We start from the raw sequence: 18,836 nt of genomic DNA, 5'->3' as shown, positions 1-18,836 counted from the left end.
ATATTCCAGCTTGAAGAAACAGCCAGTTTGAAAGAAAATGACTAGCATCATAAATCATTCTGTGGTGTACAAGAGTCAAGACTGTGAGAAATGATTTTGATATTGTTTCAAATTTAACTTGTATTTTTTTTAGAAGTTTGTTCATCTATCTATCTATCTATCTATCTATCTATCTATCTATCTATCCATCTATCTGTTTTTAAGTAGGTTTCATGCCCAGTGTGAAGCCCAATGTGAGGCCTGAACTCACAACCCTGAGATCAAGACCTGAGCTGAAATTACTAGTGGGACGTTTAACCGAATGAGCTACCCAGGTGCCCCAATGTTAACTTTTATTTAACAGAAGTTCCATTTCAGCAACAATACATGCAAATCAGATAAAAAACATAGGAAGTTGGATACTACTGTGATTAATTCCATCAAATTTTCCAGTAAGGCTTAAAAAGATTAAGTCAGAAAAGAAAAGAAAAAAAACCAAAACGCTTTTATAGCTATATCAAATCATGGAAAGAAGCCCAGCCTCAAAGGAAAATATCATAGAAAATGATGAACTAAAAACAGGGGATGGTAATAGTCGCTCTCACATAGCCTTAATTATAGTGTTCACTGTTACCAACACTGTAATTCATTAACCTTGTCTCTCATAGGCCTGGTAGAGGCTCAACCACTGTGTGAACTAAATAGATAATTGAATTAAAAAGATTCCCCATCAGATCTACTTTAATATCTCATTAAATTGGGTTTTATCATCAGTTTTTGATTAGTGCAATTGTTCGGGTGACTTTTAATAGCTGATAAAGTTATGGAAATATACACATTTGCCCAATGAGCAGTAAAGGACTGTTCAGAGCACAATTTAAGCACATGTCAGAAATACTTCCTTTCCTGTGGCATTTTAGATGCTTCTTAATGTGTTAACAATAAAGTAGGGTAAAAGAAGGAACCCAAATCTTGCAAATCTGCCCCTGAAACAACTCACCTCTCCTGGGGCCTGTAACCGGCTGCCTTTCTGTTTTTCCGGCCCAGTGCCTGCTGCAAGGCCAGTGTCTGAGATCCTCACCGTGGTTGGGGTGGAGCTGGCGGTAGTGACCACAGCTGCTGAAGCCACCATGCCCTGGCCAACTTGTTCCAGTGTTTTTCCTGCCTCTTTGTTTTCGGCTCCACCCACCTCTGGGGCCAAAGGTGTCTGACCTGTGGCTGTAGAATATGGAGTGAAAGGTACAGGTGTGTCCCCACCTACAGGCTCATCCTGTACCACCAGAGTCCTGCCGTTTTCTTTGGTGTAAGTGGCAAAGCGAATGTTGCGGTTAATCTGGGGGACAAATGTAGTCGGTGGCTGCTTGGCTCTCTGATCCAGCCCTGGCTCTCCACTGGCATTCCCTCCTTTCCAGGGCCCTCGGCTCGCCTCACCTCCATCGCTCCCATTACTGTCTACTTCACCCCTGTCTCCTTTTAATTTCTTTGATGCAGGGTCACACCCAGAGTCCGAAGCACTTTTCCTCCTCCGGCCATCTTTCCCCTCTATGCTCTCTCTCTTCTTCTTTCCTTTGGAAGATTTTACTGCTTTTAACGTACCCCCCTACAAAACAAAATTCAAAAGAGATTTATTACAAGGAACCTTCCATCCTGTGAAAACCATAAACCATTAGCTCTTTCCCATCTCTAGAAGCAGACAATGAAAGCAGGCAGATTGCTACATTCCAATGCCAGCTCTAAGACATCCCCTTAGTCAGAAAGCTCCAATCTTCCTGTGACTCATTTTACACACATATTCAAGATAAGAGTTACTACAAGTTCACTCACTTGGCAAACCCTCCCCTTAAATAAAATGCTTCCTCAAATGGACTTTTTTGAGAGCTTTAAAAATTTGTGGAATTTCTTTTATAAAACAAGACTGCTATTGCTAGGCTGGGAGCTCAATTGCCCCTTGATGAAAAAAAAATCTGCTTTCTTTCATATTTTTCTCCTTGTTTGCCTGACAATCGCATTTCAAGTATTGAAATATAAAAATCTCCTCTATCCAGAAGTCACTAAAAAACTGGGGACAACTTAGCAATAAGACGACTAACAGTGGTGAGTCTATGACCAAAGGAAAAGTGAGCCCAACAAAGACAAGTGTGGATTGCTCTTGTGGACACTATACTCAAACAATTTCCAGAACTTATTTCAAAGTATTAGACACAGGAAAGCAAAAAAGGGAGGCTACCACAGACCATACAGCCAAATCCCGCAGCTTTTCCAATAATTTCAGCCCATTTTATGAAATCTTACTTATGTCTTATTTGAGAGGCCTAAAAACCTTAAAAGATAGATTAGGAGACATGATTCCTATCTCTGAATAAACTCCTCCCCCGACAAGAGCATGGGGAAAGGGGCTAGGAACACAGTACCATTCTCTCAAACAATCTTTGTGCAGCAAGAACTTATGTCTAGAACATTCTTAGATTGGTATCCCACCATGAAGCAATTTTTTTTTTTTTTTTTAGCTTTATTCAGTTAAATTTCAGATAGTTTTACTCAAATAACATGTGTTGGGCTGGTAATAAGCTAGTGATATGTAGTTATTTAGCCATTAATATTTACCAACTTCATTAAACTACTCTTAATGCTCTTGAATATTTATAGAATCTTTGAGCAGATCTATATTTTTATTGTAACCATTACTATAGTTATAACTGTAACTTTTTCAAATTTTATATTTCATCTTGCCAGTTCTAGCTTTTGTATTCTCTCTCTTTTTTGCTGCCTTCATTTGCATCTTTTCTCCTTAATTTCCTTCTACTGCTCTTAACCAAACCCAAGATTTACTCCTGTTCCCCCCATACTGTTGGTAGTCTGCTGTGGAAACCACAGATCTTCTATCCAACACACCCAGCCAAGTTGCTGATCTTGGCTCACAGCAACTTCCCTGAAATTATATGTATGTCCTACTTACAGTGAGCTCCTCACATGTGAGTAGATGGCATAAGACACTGAGACTAGTACTCTCCAGCTATATCTGACCAGCTGAATAGTGGCTGGCATGTAAGTAGTAGTTAATGAATGAATGAAATAAGGGAGGGAATAAGAAAGGGGCCCAACACACCCTCAAAGTAAAAAGTGTTTTCAGTCATGTTTATAGTCAAAAGGCATATCCTACTTGTGGCAATATAACATGTAGTGAAAAGCTATTGAATTCAACCCTGATTCTTCTTTTCCTAATTTGATCTTGTTATATCAAGTCAAGAATGACTGGATAAATGTGAAGAAATGTATACTTACTTAGCAGGAGTGGCCAAGACAGCAATATTACAGAGATGCTAAGAGACTGTCAGGAATATGTGGATAGATGGCTGTCATACTCAATGTCTTACTGAAGGAAATTCAAACAGGATTCCTGATTGATTTAGGTACTGATTTATTATGTATCTTTATTTGGGTTATGATAATTCTGAATGAACCAAGAGCTGGCCTGGTTCACAGTAATTATGGAGTAATCCACTGTGTGCTGAGCACTGAACTAGGCACCTGTTTGATTTGAGTTTTCTTGGAGTACAAAATTTCAGACTTCTTGGAGCTCACTACCACCTAATGAAAAGAAAAAGAGGATGCATCTTCTCCATTTCTTATTACTCGACGGGTTATAAATATTACTACTGCTTATTACAGCTTTAACTGTCTAGTGTATCTTTCAAATATATCTGTCCTGAATGACTGTAAAAAGAAATAGTTAGGCCATGGATTTTAAAAAGGCTAGGCAACACAGTCATGATTAAAAGGGTTTTCTTAGACTACAACTCCTGCTTGAGACTGTATTTCCCTTAAGTAGATAAGACTGTGGTGAGAGCAAGAAATGTACAGTGGCCAGAATGGAGACCCAAAGGGCATCCATGGATAACACACACATGAGGAATCTGCATAATAAGATAAAGAAAGCTCATGAGTCTCACAGACTCAGTTGATTACTGTACCTCGCTCTGAGTAGTTGAATTATCCATCAGCATCACATGGATCAGTCTGGGATCTACGGACTTGATCTCACCACTCTAGAGTAGGAGAAGGAGAGCAGAAAATATGAAAAAGGGGAGGAAAAAGATTTAAGCCCTGTCCAAAGATATAATTATATATTTTTTTAATCCATGCAATTATCTATTTCTACTCCCCCAATAGAATGAAAGCTCCATGAAACCAGGAATCCCTGCAATCTCATTCACTGCCAGAATAACAACATCCAAAACAAGGTCTAGAATACAGTAAGCACTCAAATATTTGTTACATGAATGAAAGAATTGAGCTCAATGACCAAGTGTCTCTTTTAGAGACGTTAATTTCAAATTCTACATCTCTAAAATCTTCCTATTCTGTACATATCAGAAAGTAAAAACCTACAGAATCAAGTCATTAAAGGAATCACTCTACTAATAAAGAATAAAAGCATTAGGGAGCAGCCAATTTGACAGACACTGTCAGATTTAATGTGCATATCCTATGATCTAGAAATTATATATGTAAAAACTTACTCCAATAAACAATGTGTGGCAGTATACAATGATACCTATTCAAGGATATTCACTGCAGCATTATTTGTATTACTGAAAATAATGGCAATTATGTAAATGTCCACCAATTTTAGATTAAATTAGTTATGACATACCCGTTCAGTAGATAAGGCAAATTTCTATGTATATTTACAAGAAAGATATTGATAATTTACAGTTACGTAAAAAAGGTAAAGAACTATATATGTATGGTATAATTCCATTTGTTAATAAAGTATGGTTCATATATATATCACATAAATAGATAACATACAAATATTACACATACACACAGAAGATATTTGGAAGAATATAAAAAATACATACCAAACTGTTAATGGTGGTTACCACTGAGGGGAGTGATATTTGCCTGAGGGAAGGGGTGGCTTCCAATATATACTTTATATATGTGTATTTTTGAAATTTTAAAATGAGACTAATTAGTAATTTTTTTGAAAAATCAGTAAAAAATTAAGTAAAATCATTTATGCTTACATTATATGTGGTTAAGAACAACTCTGAAACCAATTCAAAGATAAATACATTTATGTTTGCCTCAAAACACTCATCTAGGGGCACCTGGGTGGCTCAGTCAGTCAAGCCCATCCACCCTCAGCTCAGGTCATGATCTTGCAGTTCAAGAGTTCAAGCCCCACGTCTGGCTGTGCTGACAGCTCAGAGCCTAGAACCTGCTTCAGATTCTATGTCTCCCTCTCGCTCTCTGCCCCTCCCTCGCACTCTCTTTCTCTCTCTCTCTCAAAAATAAGTTAAAAAAACCCATTCATCTATTGTTTTTCTGAGACAATTCTCCAGGTCGCTCTAGATATGTTCACGGTCCAAAGGGGAGTGGCATAAGCATTACAGAAGCAAATGCTAACTGACTAGATTTTAAACTACTAACCTTTAGGGATATGATAAAATAATGATAATTCTACTTCACATTTTTACACTGTTTTATAGAGTGCAAAGCACGTTCCGATCTACTATCCCAGTTCCCAAAACAGTGCTGAGGTGGGGCTGGGGGATTACCTAATTATCTCTTAATTTACAAATGAGAACAAAGAGGTTAAGAAAGTTGAATTGCCCTTTCTCAAGATCATACAGTCATTAAGTGAAAGAGCTGGAGACAGAACCTAAGTCTTCTTACATATAGCTAAATGCTCCCTTTCTCTACACCACCCTCTGTAAGAGGATGGATGAATCGTAAAGGAAATAACCCCAAACCTCACCTCAGTTACAGACACTTCCATAAGACGGGTGATGGAGTCTTGATGGCTTACAACACCACAGAGCCAACTTTCTTCCCCCTCTGGCTGGTATACTTTGACCCTGTGACCTTGAACACTGTAGGGACCTACAGGAGAGATCAGTCAGTACTGAAAATGTTTGGCAAAGTTATAATTCATGGTTCTTTCTAAAAGCAGAAAGAAAACTTTGGTGCAAATATTTAGCACTTTCACTTCTCTTGTATAGAGCTGAATAAAACGGTTATTAAGCCACTTAAAAACAAAATAATTTTTCCTCATGATCTTTGTAAATTCTATGTGGAGATTCTGTAGCATTCCAAATCTGATTTCACCCTATCTGAATCTTCCAATTCTAGAAGAAATAGAAGGAAGACAAAACTTACAAACAAAAACTACAGGTAGTAAGAAAATTTATCAGACGTATCTCATCTGATATACACATATAAAAAAAATGGGAGGTCAGTGGGGCGCCTGCGTGGCCCAGTTGGTTGAGTGTCCAACTTTTCATTTCAGTTCAGGTCATGATCTCACAGTTCGTGGGATCGAGCCCCAAGTCCAGCTCTGCGCTAACAGTGCGGAGCCTGCTTGGGATTCTCTCTCTCTCTCTCTCTCTCTCTCTCTCTCTCTTTCTCTCTCCCTCTCCCTCTCCCTCTCTCTCTCTCCCACTCTGCCCCTCCTTGGCTGGCGCGTTCTTTCTTGCTCTCAAAATAAATAAAAAATTAAAAACAACAAAAAAGGGAGGTCAGTAAGTTGAACATACTATTTTGTCATGTGACCATAGGAATGTTAGATAACCATCTGTACTCTGCTGACTTTCAATAGCAATAGGTGGAGAGTTCCATTTATGAGGTCTCCAGCCTCTGCACTAGTAATAGTCTGAACAAACATAACACCTGCCTTCCTAGGAAAACAAAGTTTTAAAGATATTACTTTCTCAGCAAGTAATGTTACCCTGCAATTTCATTTGCCCTCCAAGAAGGACAGTTTCTCTCCTCTGCATTATCTCATACATTTGAGACTATATAGTTAAGTCATCACTTATTTTAAATTATTATTATCTCTCACAACTATAATGAAGCTTCCTCAATGTTTCTCTATGTATCCACGTACATATTCACTTCTCATTCTGTCCAGTTTTCTTCTATCAAGTTTTTCTCACATTCTTTCCTCCTTCATATCTTTCCTTGACCATTAAACATCACTTTATGCTGATACTCTCCTTCTCCAAATAAGCCAGTTTTCCTACTTTTACCCATTCAGATACAGTTTGACAAAGAGAACCAAGGACCCTGTTTCACTGAAAATCATGATTTTCAAGAGGCTCAGAAAAAAAGAGGAGTAGATGTGCAACACGAAGGGAAGGATAAATATTCTTTATGTAGACTCTTGGGCAAAATCTGTATCTGAACTAGAAACAGCTAAGGATTCTTTTGTTTTAATTCTTAAAAAAATAACATGTTGTTAATGTGAATGAGTCTGTGGATACCTTCTTTTATGAACATGTACCTTGCACTCTAGGTTGTTATTTATGTTACTGGTCTTTTTAGTCCTTAGGAACCTCACAGACACTGAGCTCAATAAGGGCAGAGGTTTTCTAGCTCTAGTTCCTTAACATTGTGTCTAGTACAAGATTTGTCCTTGGTAACTATTTAGGAAATGGAAAACAAAACAAAACAAAACTCACAACAAAACTGGATATTATGAAATGTAATTTAAAGAGGTAACTGTGGTCTGAGTGAGATTCTATTTTTCCCATCTATTCTAGAGATCTTGCTAACTGGAAATACTCTGGACTCTACCCACAAGAAGAAACACAAATGTTTAGAGTTGCATGGTGTCCTTCCCATACTATCACTTCAACACTGACCACATACCTGATTCAGGATTCAAGGACAGAAGACTGCTTGTTCTTACCTCGACTGAATATCTCTTGTAGCTTCTGGTCACTGATCAAAGCATTAACTGTTTCTCTCAGTGCAGCATGTTCTAAAAGAATCTGGTTTTGGCTATCTGTTCCCATCTGGTAAAGACAAACAAAGAAAACAACCAAATATTAAAATAAATAGCAATATCTAACCAGGTGAGAAAATCATACCCTTGAGGAGCTCTATACTGACAGTGCCAAAGAATGTTTTTTTTGTTTTGTTTTGTTTTTGTTTTTGTTTTTTTTTTTAATTTTTTTTTTTTTTTTCAACGTTTATTTATTTTTGGGACAGAGAGAGACAGAGCATGAACGGGGGAGGGGCAGAGAGAGAGGGAGACACAGAATCGGAAACAGGCTCCAGGCTCCGAGTCATCAGCCCAGAGCCTGACGCGGGGCTCGAACTCACGGACCGCGAGATCATGACCTGGCTGAAGTCGGAGGCTCAACCGACTGCGCCACCCAGGCGCCCCTGTTTGTTTTTTTAAATTTATTTTGAGAGAAAGAAAGAAAGAGAGCGCGAGCAGGGGTAGAGGGAGAAAGAGAATCCCAAGCAGGCCCCGCGCTGCTAGCACAGAGCCAGATGCGGCTCAAACTCACAAAACTGTGAGATCATGATCTGAGCCAAAATCAAGAGTCAGATGCTCAGCCAAGTAAGCCACCCAGGCACCCCACCAAAGAGTGTTCTGTAGAACCCTAGTCTCATGAGATGTTCTGCAAAAAATGATGCTCGGATAATTTAATTATAGGAAATACTATATACTCTATCTTTCTATATGTTGTAGCAGATGAAAGGCTCTGACAAGACATGTAAAAAAAAATTTGTTTAGGTTTCTCACACATATATGACCACAAAATATTTTATTCCATGTAAATCTTTTGGTATATGTTGATATTTATTCAACATTTACTGAGTGCCTACTCATATAAACACTAAGATTGCAAAGATGAATAAAGTAAGGGTGGTGAGAGGGAGTGAGGCCGAAAGAGAAAGGAAGACATATCAACAAAGAAATCATCACTAATATTTCACACAACACAGTTAAGGAAATACTGTTCTTGGCTGCCTCAATAAGACAGCAAAACTTAGAAGTTTCCTAATTTTTAGCCTTCAGACAATAAATCTTACAAGTGAGAAATAAATATTACCATCCAAAAATTTTCAAACTCTAACTCAGATGCTAGTTTGTTTAAACTACTAATTTACCCCTTTTCTTTCTAAGCAGAGATACACCTAAGCTCTTTAATATTTAATGCTGCTTGGAATAAGCCCAAACTCCCAGCCTCTCTGCCACTGACCTAAGTATAGGCCCCCTCAAGTTATACAAGCAGCCACCTCTGTGAAACCACCTTCTGAGGAGACCCTTAGAATTGTGGTCTTTGGGGCACCTGGGTGGCTCAATCAGTTAAGCATCCAACTTTGGCTCAGGTCATGATCTCACAGTTCATGAGTTTGAGCCCCATGTCAGGCTCTATGTTGACAGCTCAGAGCCTGGAGCCTGCTTCAGATTCTGTATCTATCCCTCTCTGCCCCTCCCCTGCTTGCTCGCACGCTCTCTCTCTCTCTCTCTCTCAGAAATAAAATGAAAACATTAAAAAAAATAATAATAATAAAAAGAATTGTGGTCTTAAGTCTTAAGTGGTTTCAAGGTAGGGTGGGGTGTGCTGAAGAGGAAACAAGTCTCAGCCACTGAATGGACTTTCAAGGTAGCAGAAAAGCTTTAAAATGCACAGGGAATTATCGGAAGCACTTGTTTCAATACTAAAAGAAAAGGTGAAACATATTTATAATCAACAAACAAATTAGCAAGGAGGGAAATAAGTTTAGGACTAGAGGAAGTATTAAGTACCTGAAACAGATGCAATCCATTAGCATCTGACAGGAAACGAAGCTCTCGATCCAAAAGGTATTCAACTGGAACCACAGAACCCAAACCAAGTTTATCTACTAGGGGAGTGAAAGTCTGTGAAACAGAAATGACAAGAAATTGATTAGAACTTGGAAAAGAAAATAGGTAACAATTCATCCACGTCTCTAACTTCAGAGACAGTATCCATCATTAATATATCTTTCACCCCAGTAAATACAGATAAACTAAAGCATAAAACATTCCCAACCCATCATCTACCCCACAAATAATCATAGGAAGCAAACTAGAGCAGAAACTCAGCCCAATACTCCTATTTACAGCTGAAAAGGACACAAAGAATAAGAAATTCCCAATTCCCTCTAGGGATCTGACTAATCTTGCCAGGCTTCAAGAGGGCTAAATTACAGTAAATTCCCAAAATAAAGACTTACAACATTATCGTCTCTAGAACTCCTAAAATCTTTGGGAGATATGTAAAATAATCACTGGTATAAATGCTCATGGGTGAATTCATATTGCTGTCTCATAAATGAATAGCCTATAAAAGTCACCCGGGGCCCATGTCCATTTGAGCTTCTTCATAAAGTTCAATTGGAAATGGACTTAAAAACAAACAAAAAAGGGGGTGCCTGGGTGGCTACATCGGTTAAGTGTCCAACTTCGGCTCAGGTCATGATCTCATGGTTCGTGCCCTGAGTCGGGCTCTGTGCTGACAGCTCAGAGCCTAGGGCCTGCTTCAGATTCTGTGTCTCCCTCTCTCTGTCCCTCCCCAACTCACGCTCTCTCTTTCAAAAATGAATAAACTGGAAAAAACAAACAAACAAACAAAAACAAATGAAAAAGGAGAGTATAGTAAATGATGTTACATATAATCAATTAAGTAGAAAATTTGCTTTGAATATTATTTATTTGATCTGGTTAGCCATAGAAGTAGGTTTTTTTTTTTTAATGTAGCCATTTATGCCTTTACTTTGCTAACAGGATAGAAACAAAAGGATACTCTCAGAATTAAATTTATGGCATTATTTTGTCAAACTTCAGAAAACAAAACTTAATAATAATAATAATAATAAAGCACAAACAACAAAAGCAAAAATAAATAAGTGGGGCTATAACAAACTAAAAAGTTTATGCATAGCAAAAAAAATGATCAGCAAAATGAAAAGGCAACATAAGGAATGAGAGAAAATATTTGCAAATCATGTATCACACAAGAGGTTAATATCCAAATACATATATAAGGAACTCATACAACTCAAAAGCAAAAGACCAAATAATCTGACTTTAAAAATGGGCAAATCAGGGGCGCCTGGGTGGCTCAGTCGGTTAAGCGTCCGACTTCAGCTCAGGTCATGATCTCACAGTTCGTGAGTTCGAGCCCCGCGTCGGGCTCTGTGCTGACAGCTCAGAGACTGGAGCCTGTTTCGGATTCTGAGTCTCCCTCTCTCTCTGACCCTCCCCCATTCATGCTCTGTGTCTCTCTGTCTCAAAAATAAATAAACGTTAAAAAAAAAATGGGCAAATCACCCTAAAGACATTTTTCCTAAGAAAATATACAAATGGCCAATAGGTATATAAAAAGGGGTGAACAACACTAATTATTAGGGAAATGCAAATCAATACCACAAGAAGCCATCACTTCACACCTGTTAGAAGACCTATCACCAAAGACAATAAAATAAGGGCTGGCAAGGATGCAGAGAAAAGCAAACCCTTTTGCAGTTGGTGGGACTATAAATTGGTGCAGCCACCATAGAAAACAGCGTGGAGGCTCCTCAAAAAATTAAGAGCAGAACTACCATATGATGCAGCAATCCCACTTCTGAGTATGTATCTGAAGAAAATGAAATCACCATTTCAAAGGATTATCTGCACACCCACATTCACTGCAGTGTTATTCACAACAGCTAAGATATAGAAACAACCTAAGCCTCCAGTGATGGATGAATAGATACGGGGAATGATGTGAGATGTATGTGCATGCACGTGCACGCGCGTATGTGCACACACACACACACACACACACAGAAATATTATTCAGTCATAAAAAAGGAGGAAATCTGGGGTGCCTGGGTGGCTCAATTGGTTGGACGTCCGACTTCGGCTTGGGTCATGATCTCATGGTTTGTGAGTTCGAGCCCCATGTAGGGATCTGTGCTGACAGGTCAGAGCCTGGAGCCTGCTTCAGATTCTGTGTCTCCCACTCTCTTTGTCCCTCCCCCACATGCTCTCTGTCTTTCTCTCTCTCTCTCTCAAAGATAAATAAACATTAAAAAAAAAAATTTAAAAAAAAAAGAGGAGGAAATCTGCCATTTACAACATGGATAAAACCTGAGGGCATTAAACTAAGTGAAATAAGTCACAAATGCAAATGAAATACTGTATGATTTCACTTACGTGTGAAAAAAAAAAAGAACTCCTAGAGTAGATCTATAGTTCCTATGGGTGTGGTCAGTGGGGAATGTGAAATGTGAATGTGGTCAAAAGGTACAAACTTCAGTTATAAGTTCTGGGGTTCTAACATACAGCATGGTGACTATAGTTAACAATGATGTGGGGTGCCTGAGCGGCTAGGTTGGCCAGGTCCTCCCCCTCTCAAAAAGAAATAATTAAACATTATTAATTAAACATAATTAAACATTAAAAAAACAATAATGTATACTTAAAAGTTGCTAAGAAAGTAAATCTTTTCTTTCTTTTTTTTTTAAGTTTATTTTGAGAGAGACAGAGAATGCAAATGGGGGGGGGGGTCAGAGAGAGAGGGAGAATCCAAAGCAGGCTCCATGATGTCAGCACAGAGTCCACTGCAGGGCTCGAACTCAACAAACTATGAGAACAGGATCTGAGCGAAAAACAAGAGTCAGATGCTCAACTGACTGAGCCACCTAGGCACCCCAGAAACTAAATCTTCAAAGTTCTTACCACATACACACAAAATGTTAACTCTGTGAACAGTGGATGTGTTAACTAACTTTATTGTGGTAATCATTTCACAATATATATCAAATTATTATATTGTTACAAACTTGCACAATGTTATATGTCAATTTTACCTCAGTAAGGCTGGGAAAAAAAATAAGAGTTCTTATGGAAAGAAAAGGCTTTAAGGATTACAAACATTGTTTCACAACCTTACATGAGAAAACACTAAGGTGAAAAAATTCTTTAGAAATAAAAGTATCAAATATTATCGAATACAGCACTGGCACAAAAAAAGACATAGAGATCAACAGAACAGAATAAAGAGCCCAGAAACAAACCCATGCTTATAGCTTATATGATCAATTAATCTCTGAGACAGGACACAAGACTATATACAATGACAAAAAGACAGTCTCTTCATGGGGCGCCTGGGTGGCGCAGTCGGTTAAGCGTCCGACTTCAGCCAGGTCACGATCTCGCGGTCCGTGAGTTTGAGCCCCGCATCAGGCTCTGGGCTGATGGCTCAGAGCCTGGAGCCTGTTTCCGATTCTGTGTCTCCCTCTCTCTCTGCCCCTCCCCCGTTCATGCTCTGTCTCTCTCTGTCCCAAAAATAAAATAAACGTTGAAAAAAAAAAAAAATTAAAAAAGACAGTCTCTTCAACAAATGGTGCTGGGAAAACTGGACAGCTACATGCAAAAGAATGAAACTGGACCCCTCTCTTACAACATATACAAAAATAAACATCTAAAGGTAAGACCTGGAACCATAAAACTCCTAGAAGAGGGGCGCCTGGGTGGCGCAGTCGGTTAAGCGTCCGACTTCAGCCAGGTCACGATCTCGCGGTCCGTGAGTTCGAGCCCCGCGTCAGGCTCTGGGCTGATGGCTCAGAGCCTGGAGCCTGTTTCCGATTCTGTGTCTCCCTCTCTCTCTGCCCCTCCCCCATTCATGCTCTGTCTCTCTCTGTCCCCAAAAAAATAAATAAACGTTGAAAAAAAAAATTAAAAACAAACAAACAAACAAACAAACAAAAAACTCCTAGAAGAAAAACAAGGCAGTATTTTGTAGACATTGGTCATACAAACATTTTTCTCAATACATCTCAGCAAGGGAAACAAAAGCAAAAATAAACTATTGGGATTTTACACCAAAATAAAAAGCTTTTGCACTGCAAAGTAAACCACCCAAAAAATGACATGGCAACCTACTGTATGGGAGAAGATACATAGAGAATGATATACTTGATAAGGGGTTAATATCCAAAATATGTAACACCAACAACTGTCCAAATAATCCAGTTAAAAATGGGCAGAGGACCTGAACAGACACTTTTCCAGAGAAGACATGTAAATGGCCAACAGGTGCATAAAAAGATGCTCAACACCATGAATCATCAGGTGAATGCACATCAAAACCACAAGATACCACCTCACATCTATCTGTCTGAATGGAGAGTATCAAAAAGTGTTGGGTTGGAGGTGGAGAACAAAAACTCTCCTGCACTGTTGGTGGGAAGGTAAATTAGTGTAACCACTGTGGCAAATAGTATGGAAGGTCCTCAAAAAATTAAAAATAGAATTACCATATGATCCAAGAATTCCACAACTAGGTGTTTACCCAAAGAAAACGAAAACACAAATTTAAAAAGATACATGCACCCCTATGTTTCCTGCAGCATTATTTACAAAAGGCAAGACATGGAAGCAATTCAAATGTCTATCCATAACTGAATAAAGAACACACACACACACACACACACACACACACACACACACACACAGAAATATTATTCATTCATAAAAAAAAGAATGAGATCTTGCCATATGCAACAGCATGAATGGACTCAGAGGGTATAATGCTAAGTGAATTAAGTCACAGAAAAACAAATGCCATATGATTTCACATATATGTGGATTTTTTTTTAACTGTTAATTTATTTGGAAGAGAGTGAGAGAGAGAGCACACATGCGAGCATGCCAAGATGGGTAAGGGCAGGGAGAAAGGGAGAGAGAGGATCCCAAGCAGGCTCCACACTATCAGGGCAGAGTCCAGCACAGGGCTTGATCTCTTGACCAGTGAGATCATGACCTGAGCTGAAATCAAGAGCTGGATGCTTAAATAGATTGAGCTACTCAGGCACTCCACATTTGTGGAATGTAAGAAACAAAATAAATGAACAAAGAAAAAGAGACAAAAACCCCACACTCTTTAATACAGAGAACTGGTGGTTGCCAGAGGGGAGATGGGTGGGGCCATGAGTGAAATAAAGAGGATTAAATTTATGGCATTATTTTGTCAAACTTCAGAAATACTTATCACTACGAGCACTGAGTAATGAATAGAATTGTTGAATCATTATAGTGTAAACCTAAAACTAATATAAACACTGTATGTTAATTATATTTCAAAAACAAAAAAAGTTCAGAAGACACAGTTGAAAAGATCTCCCACTTTCTGCTTCAGTAGCATCAGAATAAAAGTATGTTAGGAATATACATCCTTTGGGAACTCTAAAGAGTTCAGCTATTTTTTAAAAAATATTTATTATTCTTGAGAGATCTACAGAGCACGAGCAGGGGAGGGGCAGAGAGAGAGGGAGACAGAGAATCTGAAGCAGGCTCCAGGCCAGTCTGACCTGTCAGCACAGAGCCCGACTCGGGGCTTGAACCCACAGACCGTGAAATCGTGACCTGAGCTGAAGTCAGACACCTAACTGAGTAGCCACCCAGGCGCCCCAGGAGTTCAGCTATTGGATAAATACCATAGTTACAGTTATAGTACAGGAGTAAAGCTCAAATATGTTCGTAGGCAGTAAGTCACTCACCAGGGCTGGCCACTGTGCAATTGAGACTCGAGTACCCTGGACAAGGACTGGGTCCTTCCGGGGTGCCCACACCAGAGACCCTTCCAGCAGAAGCACAATAACTTCTTCAGCATGAACTTTAACCCAGGAGTGCTGCTTCCAGTTACAGCCATCAAATTCTACAAAGATCTGCAAAAAGAGATAAAAAGGAGTTTGGAGGTCACATTTGGAAAAATCCCACATTATAATATATAAACAGACATAAACTGTGACTAGGAAAAATTCTAATTTGTTTTTAAGTCCTTTTGATGAATTTCAATAAAAATCCATCTTATTTCAGAGCAAGGAAGCTGATCTCAGCTTCACTTTGAAAAGGGTAGCAGAGTTAAGGGGGCACATCCACAGTTAGCAATTTTTAGCTGTTATCCTATTGAAATTTGTAATTCTTGGTTTCCAGTTTACATCTATGCACACCATCTAGGGGCCTACTATGTATGAGACACCATGCTAGGTTCAGAAATAGAGAAATCTAGCACATTTCCAGGTCTTAAGGAGCTCATAGTCTAACAGGTTAGAGAGAAATTCTTTACACTTGTACTGAATATGACAGAACTTTTTTTTTTAATGTTTATTTTTTTTGAGAGTGTGCAAGCAGGGGAGGGGTATAGAGAGGGGGACAGAGGTCCAAAGCGGGCTCTGTATTGGCAGCAGTGACCTTGATGCAGGGCTTGAACTTACAAACCTTGAAATCATGACCTGAACAGAAGTCGGATTCTCAACTGAGCCACCCAGGCACCCCAGTGAACTTCTTTGAGGAATTTTTTTGAATAGGTGATATATGAACATGATATAAAATTCAAAGGATGAACACCAAAAAAAAAGGTTCCTTCCCAGTTCTGCATGTGGATTTTTTAACTGCCCCTGCCAGGAGTGATCTCATATCTGTTAGAAGAGGCATGCTGTCAACATCAACAATACTTCGCTTCCTCCCAGCAGAGATACTCTACTTTTTGAGATATAGTTACATAGACAGTGCAGAAAGTTTTAAAAAGTGATTCAGATTAAACAAAACTTCATTTCTCTTTTTTCTTTTATTTCATTTTATTTTACTTTAGAGAGAGAGAGACAGTGCGAGTGGGGGAGAGGGGCAGAGGGAGACAGCTCCACACTGAGTGTGGAGCCTGATGCAGGGCTTGATACCACATCCCAGGAATCATGACCTGAGCCAAAATCAAGAGTCGGACGCTCAACCTACTGAGCCACCCAGGCGCCCCGAAACCACATTTTTCTTTTTTTTTTAATTTTAATTTTTAAATCATATTTATTTTTGAGAGACAGAGAGAGAGAGTACACCCGCAGGAGCAGGGAAGAGGCAGAAAGAGTGACACAGAGGATCCGAAGTGGGCTTCATGCTGACAGCAGAGAGCCCAGTTTAGGGCTTGAACTCCTGAACTGTGAGGTCATGAACTGAGCCGAAGACAGCCACTTAACCGACTGAGCCACCCAGGTACCCCAAAACTACATTTTTCTAATAACTAGTATGCTTAGGTTTGGCTTTTCTATATAAATTCTGAGTATGTTTCACATGCAGCATAAAGAGCAAGACATATGAATACAGGTATCAATAGTTAGCATAGAAATACCCAGGACTTAAATTATAGCTGGTGATAGAAAGACTATTTTATTCATAGCCCCTTCATTTTCATAGAATTTTAGTTGGTTTTTGAGAAGCACATGCAATAAAATGACAAAATACAAATGAAAAAAAAAAAAAATCAAGGCCAAGCAAACTACAACAAGAAGTCACTATGAAAGTGTAAAAGGGAAAACTTAAGCTGGCCACGAGGATCTATACAGCTGTATGACTGAGTGATACATGTGCCTCTGAGCTTCCTAAAGGCCAATTTGAAAATGAGGAGGTTAGTTGCATAGTTGCCACTGTCAGCATCTTTTTTTAAAAAATTTTTATGTAATGCTTATTTATTTAAAATCGAGAGAGAAGAAGATAGAGTGTAAGCGGGGGAGGGGCAGAGAGAGAGAGGGAGACACAGAATCCCAAGCAGGCTCCAAACTCAGCTGTCAGCACAGAGCCTGACCCCGGGCCTGAACTCATGAACTGCAAGATCATAACTTGAGCCAAAGTTGGACACCGAACAGACTGAACCACCCAGGTGCCTGGTTTTTTTTTTTGTTGTTGTTGTTGTTGTTTTTTAATTAAACTCTGCACCCAACATGGGGCTTGAACTTACATGCTCTACCAACTGGAGGAGCCAGGAGCTCCTCCCACGGTCTAAAAGGAAAACAAAGTAATTACTCAGGGAAGCAATGCTTTTCCAACCTCTTGGCACAATAAGAAATTTCTCACACCGAAGCTTCCAGTACATGTATGTACTGTTATTTTTAAAATATGTGTAGATGATACAATGAATAAAATTCAAATCCATTAAAATTGTTACTGAGTTCGTATCAGCCTTTCATGGTATACATGTTCTCATCTATTCAACATAAAAATTAAAGGTAAAATTAAATGAAAATCTAGGATACTTACATTCACAAAGTGTGAAAGCACTGTGCAGTAGCCTAGTGTTAGGCTTAATCTCTTCACAGTCAATGCATACTTGTGAATGTGGAGTGTGTTGCTGAAAAGTTATCCCAGAAATCAAATCCACTATATAAAGCTCCAGTTTTATTATTGTAATATACCAAGCTTCACTTCTGATTAAACACACATATACATACCCACCCCCACACACACAGTGGGGAAACAAGGTTCAGAAACGAGAAGCACAATTTTTACTGAGAAAGAGGAGAACAATGAATTACAATATATTTAATACATGAATGGGCTCACTCATATATACATAAATGTTCCAAGGGAATAAGACACAACTTCAAATAACTTGCAGACCATTGGAAAGAGATAATCATACTTATGTGCAGACTCAGGCACCAAGAAAGGTAGTAGCAGCATAATAAACACAGGTTGGGGCTTATGTTCCAGGAGACTTGGATTTGAGTACCAGCTCCACACTATTAAAAAAAACTTTTTTTTTAATATTGGGGCACCTGGGTGGCTCAGTCGGTTAAGCGGCCGACTTTGGCTCAGGTCATGATCTCCGCGGTCTGTGAGCTCGAGCCCCACGTCGGACTCTGTGCTGACAGCTCAGAGCCTGCCTGGAGCCTGTTTCAGATTCTGCGTCTCCCTCTCTCTCTGACCCTCCCCCATTCATGCTCTGTCTCTCTGTCTCAAAAATAAATAAATGTTTAAAAAAAAATTTTTTTTAATGTTTATTTATTTTTGAGAGAGAGAGAGAGAGAGAGAGAGAGAGAGCAGGGGAGGGGCAGAGAGAGAGGGAGACACACCAGTTGAAGTAGGCTCCAGGCTCTGAGCTGTCAGCACAGAGCCCAACACAGGGCTCGAACCCACGAACCGCGAGATCATGACCTGAGCTGAAGTTGGACGCTCAACCAACTGAGCCACAAAGGCACCCTGAGGTCTACTCTATTAACCCCAAAACTTGGACAAGTCACTCTTCCCTCCTCAAGTTTTGGTTTTC

At 39.3% G+C, this 18,836-nt stretch overlaps 1 protein-coding gene across 2 annotated transcripts in view; it reads right to left on the bottom strand.

Annotated features, from left to right (window-relative positions):
• Positions 1-18,836, bottom strand: part of KDM3B (lysine demethylase 3B) — a 70,464-nt gene that overhangs the window by 38,958 nt on the left and 12,670 nt on the right. The window contains exons 2-7 of one of the 2 annotated variants that reach the window (XM_045490368.1): positions 15,301-15,468; positions 9,536-9,649; positions 7,679-7,784; positions 5,747-5,871; positions 3,951-4,025; positions 980-1,579 (exon numbers count right to left, since the gene is read on the bottom strand). In XM_045490368.1, the coding sequence (XP_045346324.1) occupies positions 980-1,579; positions 3,951-4,025; positions 5,747-5,871; positions 7,679-7,784; positions 9,536-9,649; positions 15,301-15,468 (1,188 nt within the window). The remainder of the gene's footprint in view (positions 1-979; positions 1,580-3,950; positions 4,026-5,746; positions 5,872-7,678; positions 7,785-9,535; positions 9,650-15,300; positions 15,469-18,836) is intronic. The other variant, XM_045490378.1, reaches the window with a different exon arrangement.

The sequence above is a fragment of the Leopardus geoffroyi genome, chromosome A1, assembly GCF_018350155.1.
Source record: "Leopardus geoffroyi isolate Oge1 chromosome A1, O.geoffroyi_Oge1_pat1.0, whole genome shotgun sequence".
NCBI classification, from domain to species: domain Eukaryota; kingdom Metazoa; phylum Chordata; class Mammalia; order Carnivora; family Felidae; genus Leopardus; species Leopardus geoffroyi.
Note: the sequence above shows the minus strand (reverse complement) of the source record. Positions and strands in the feature narration are given on the sequence as shown.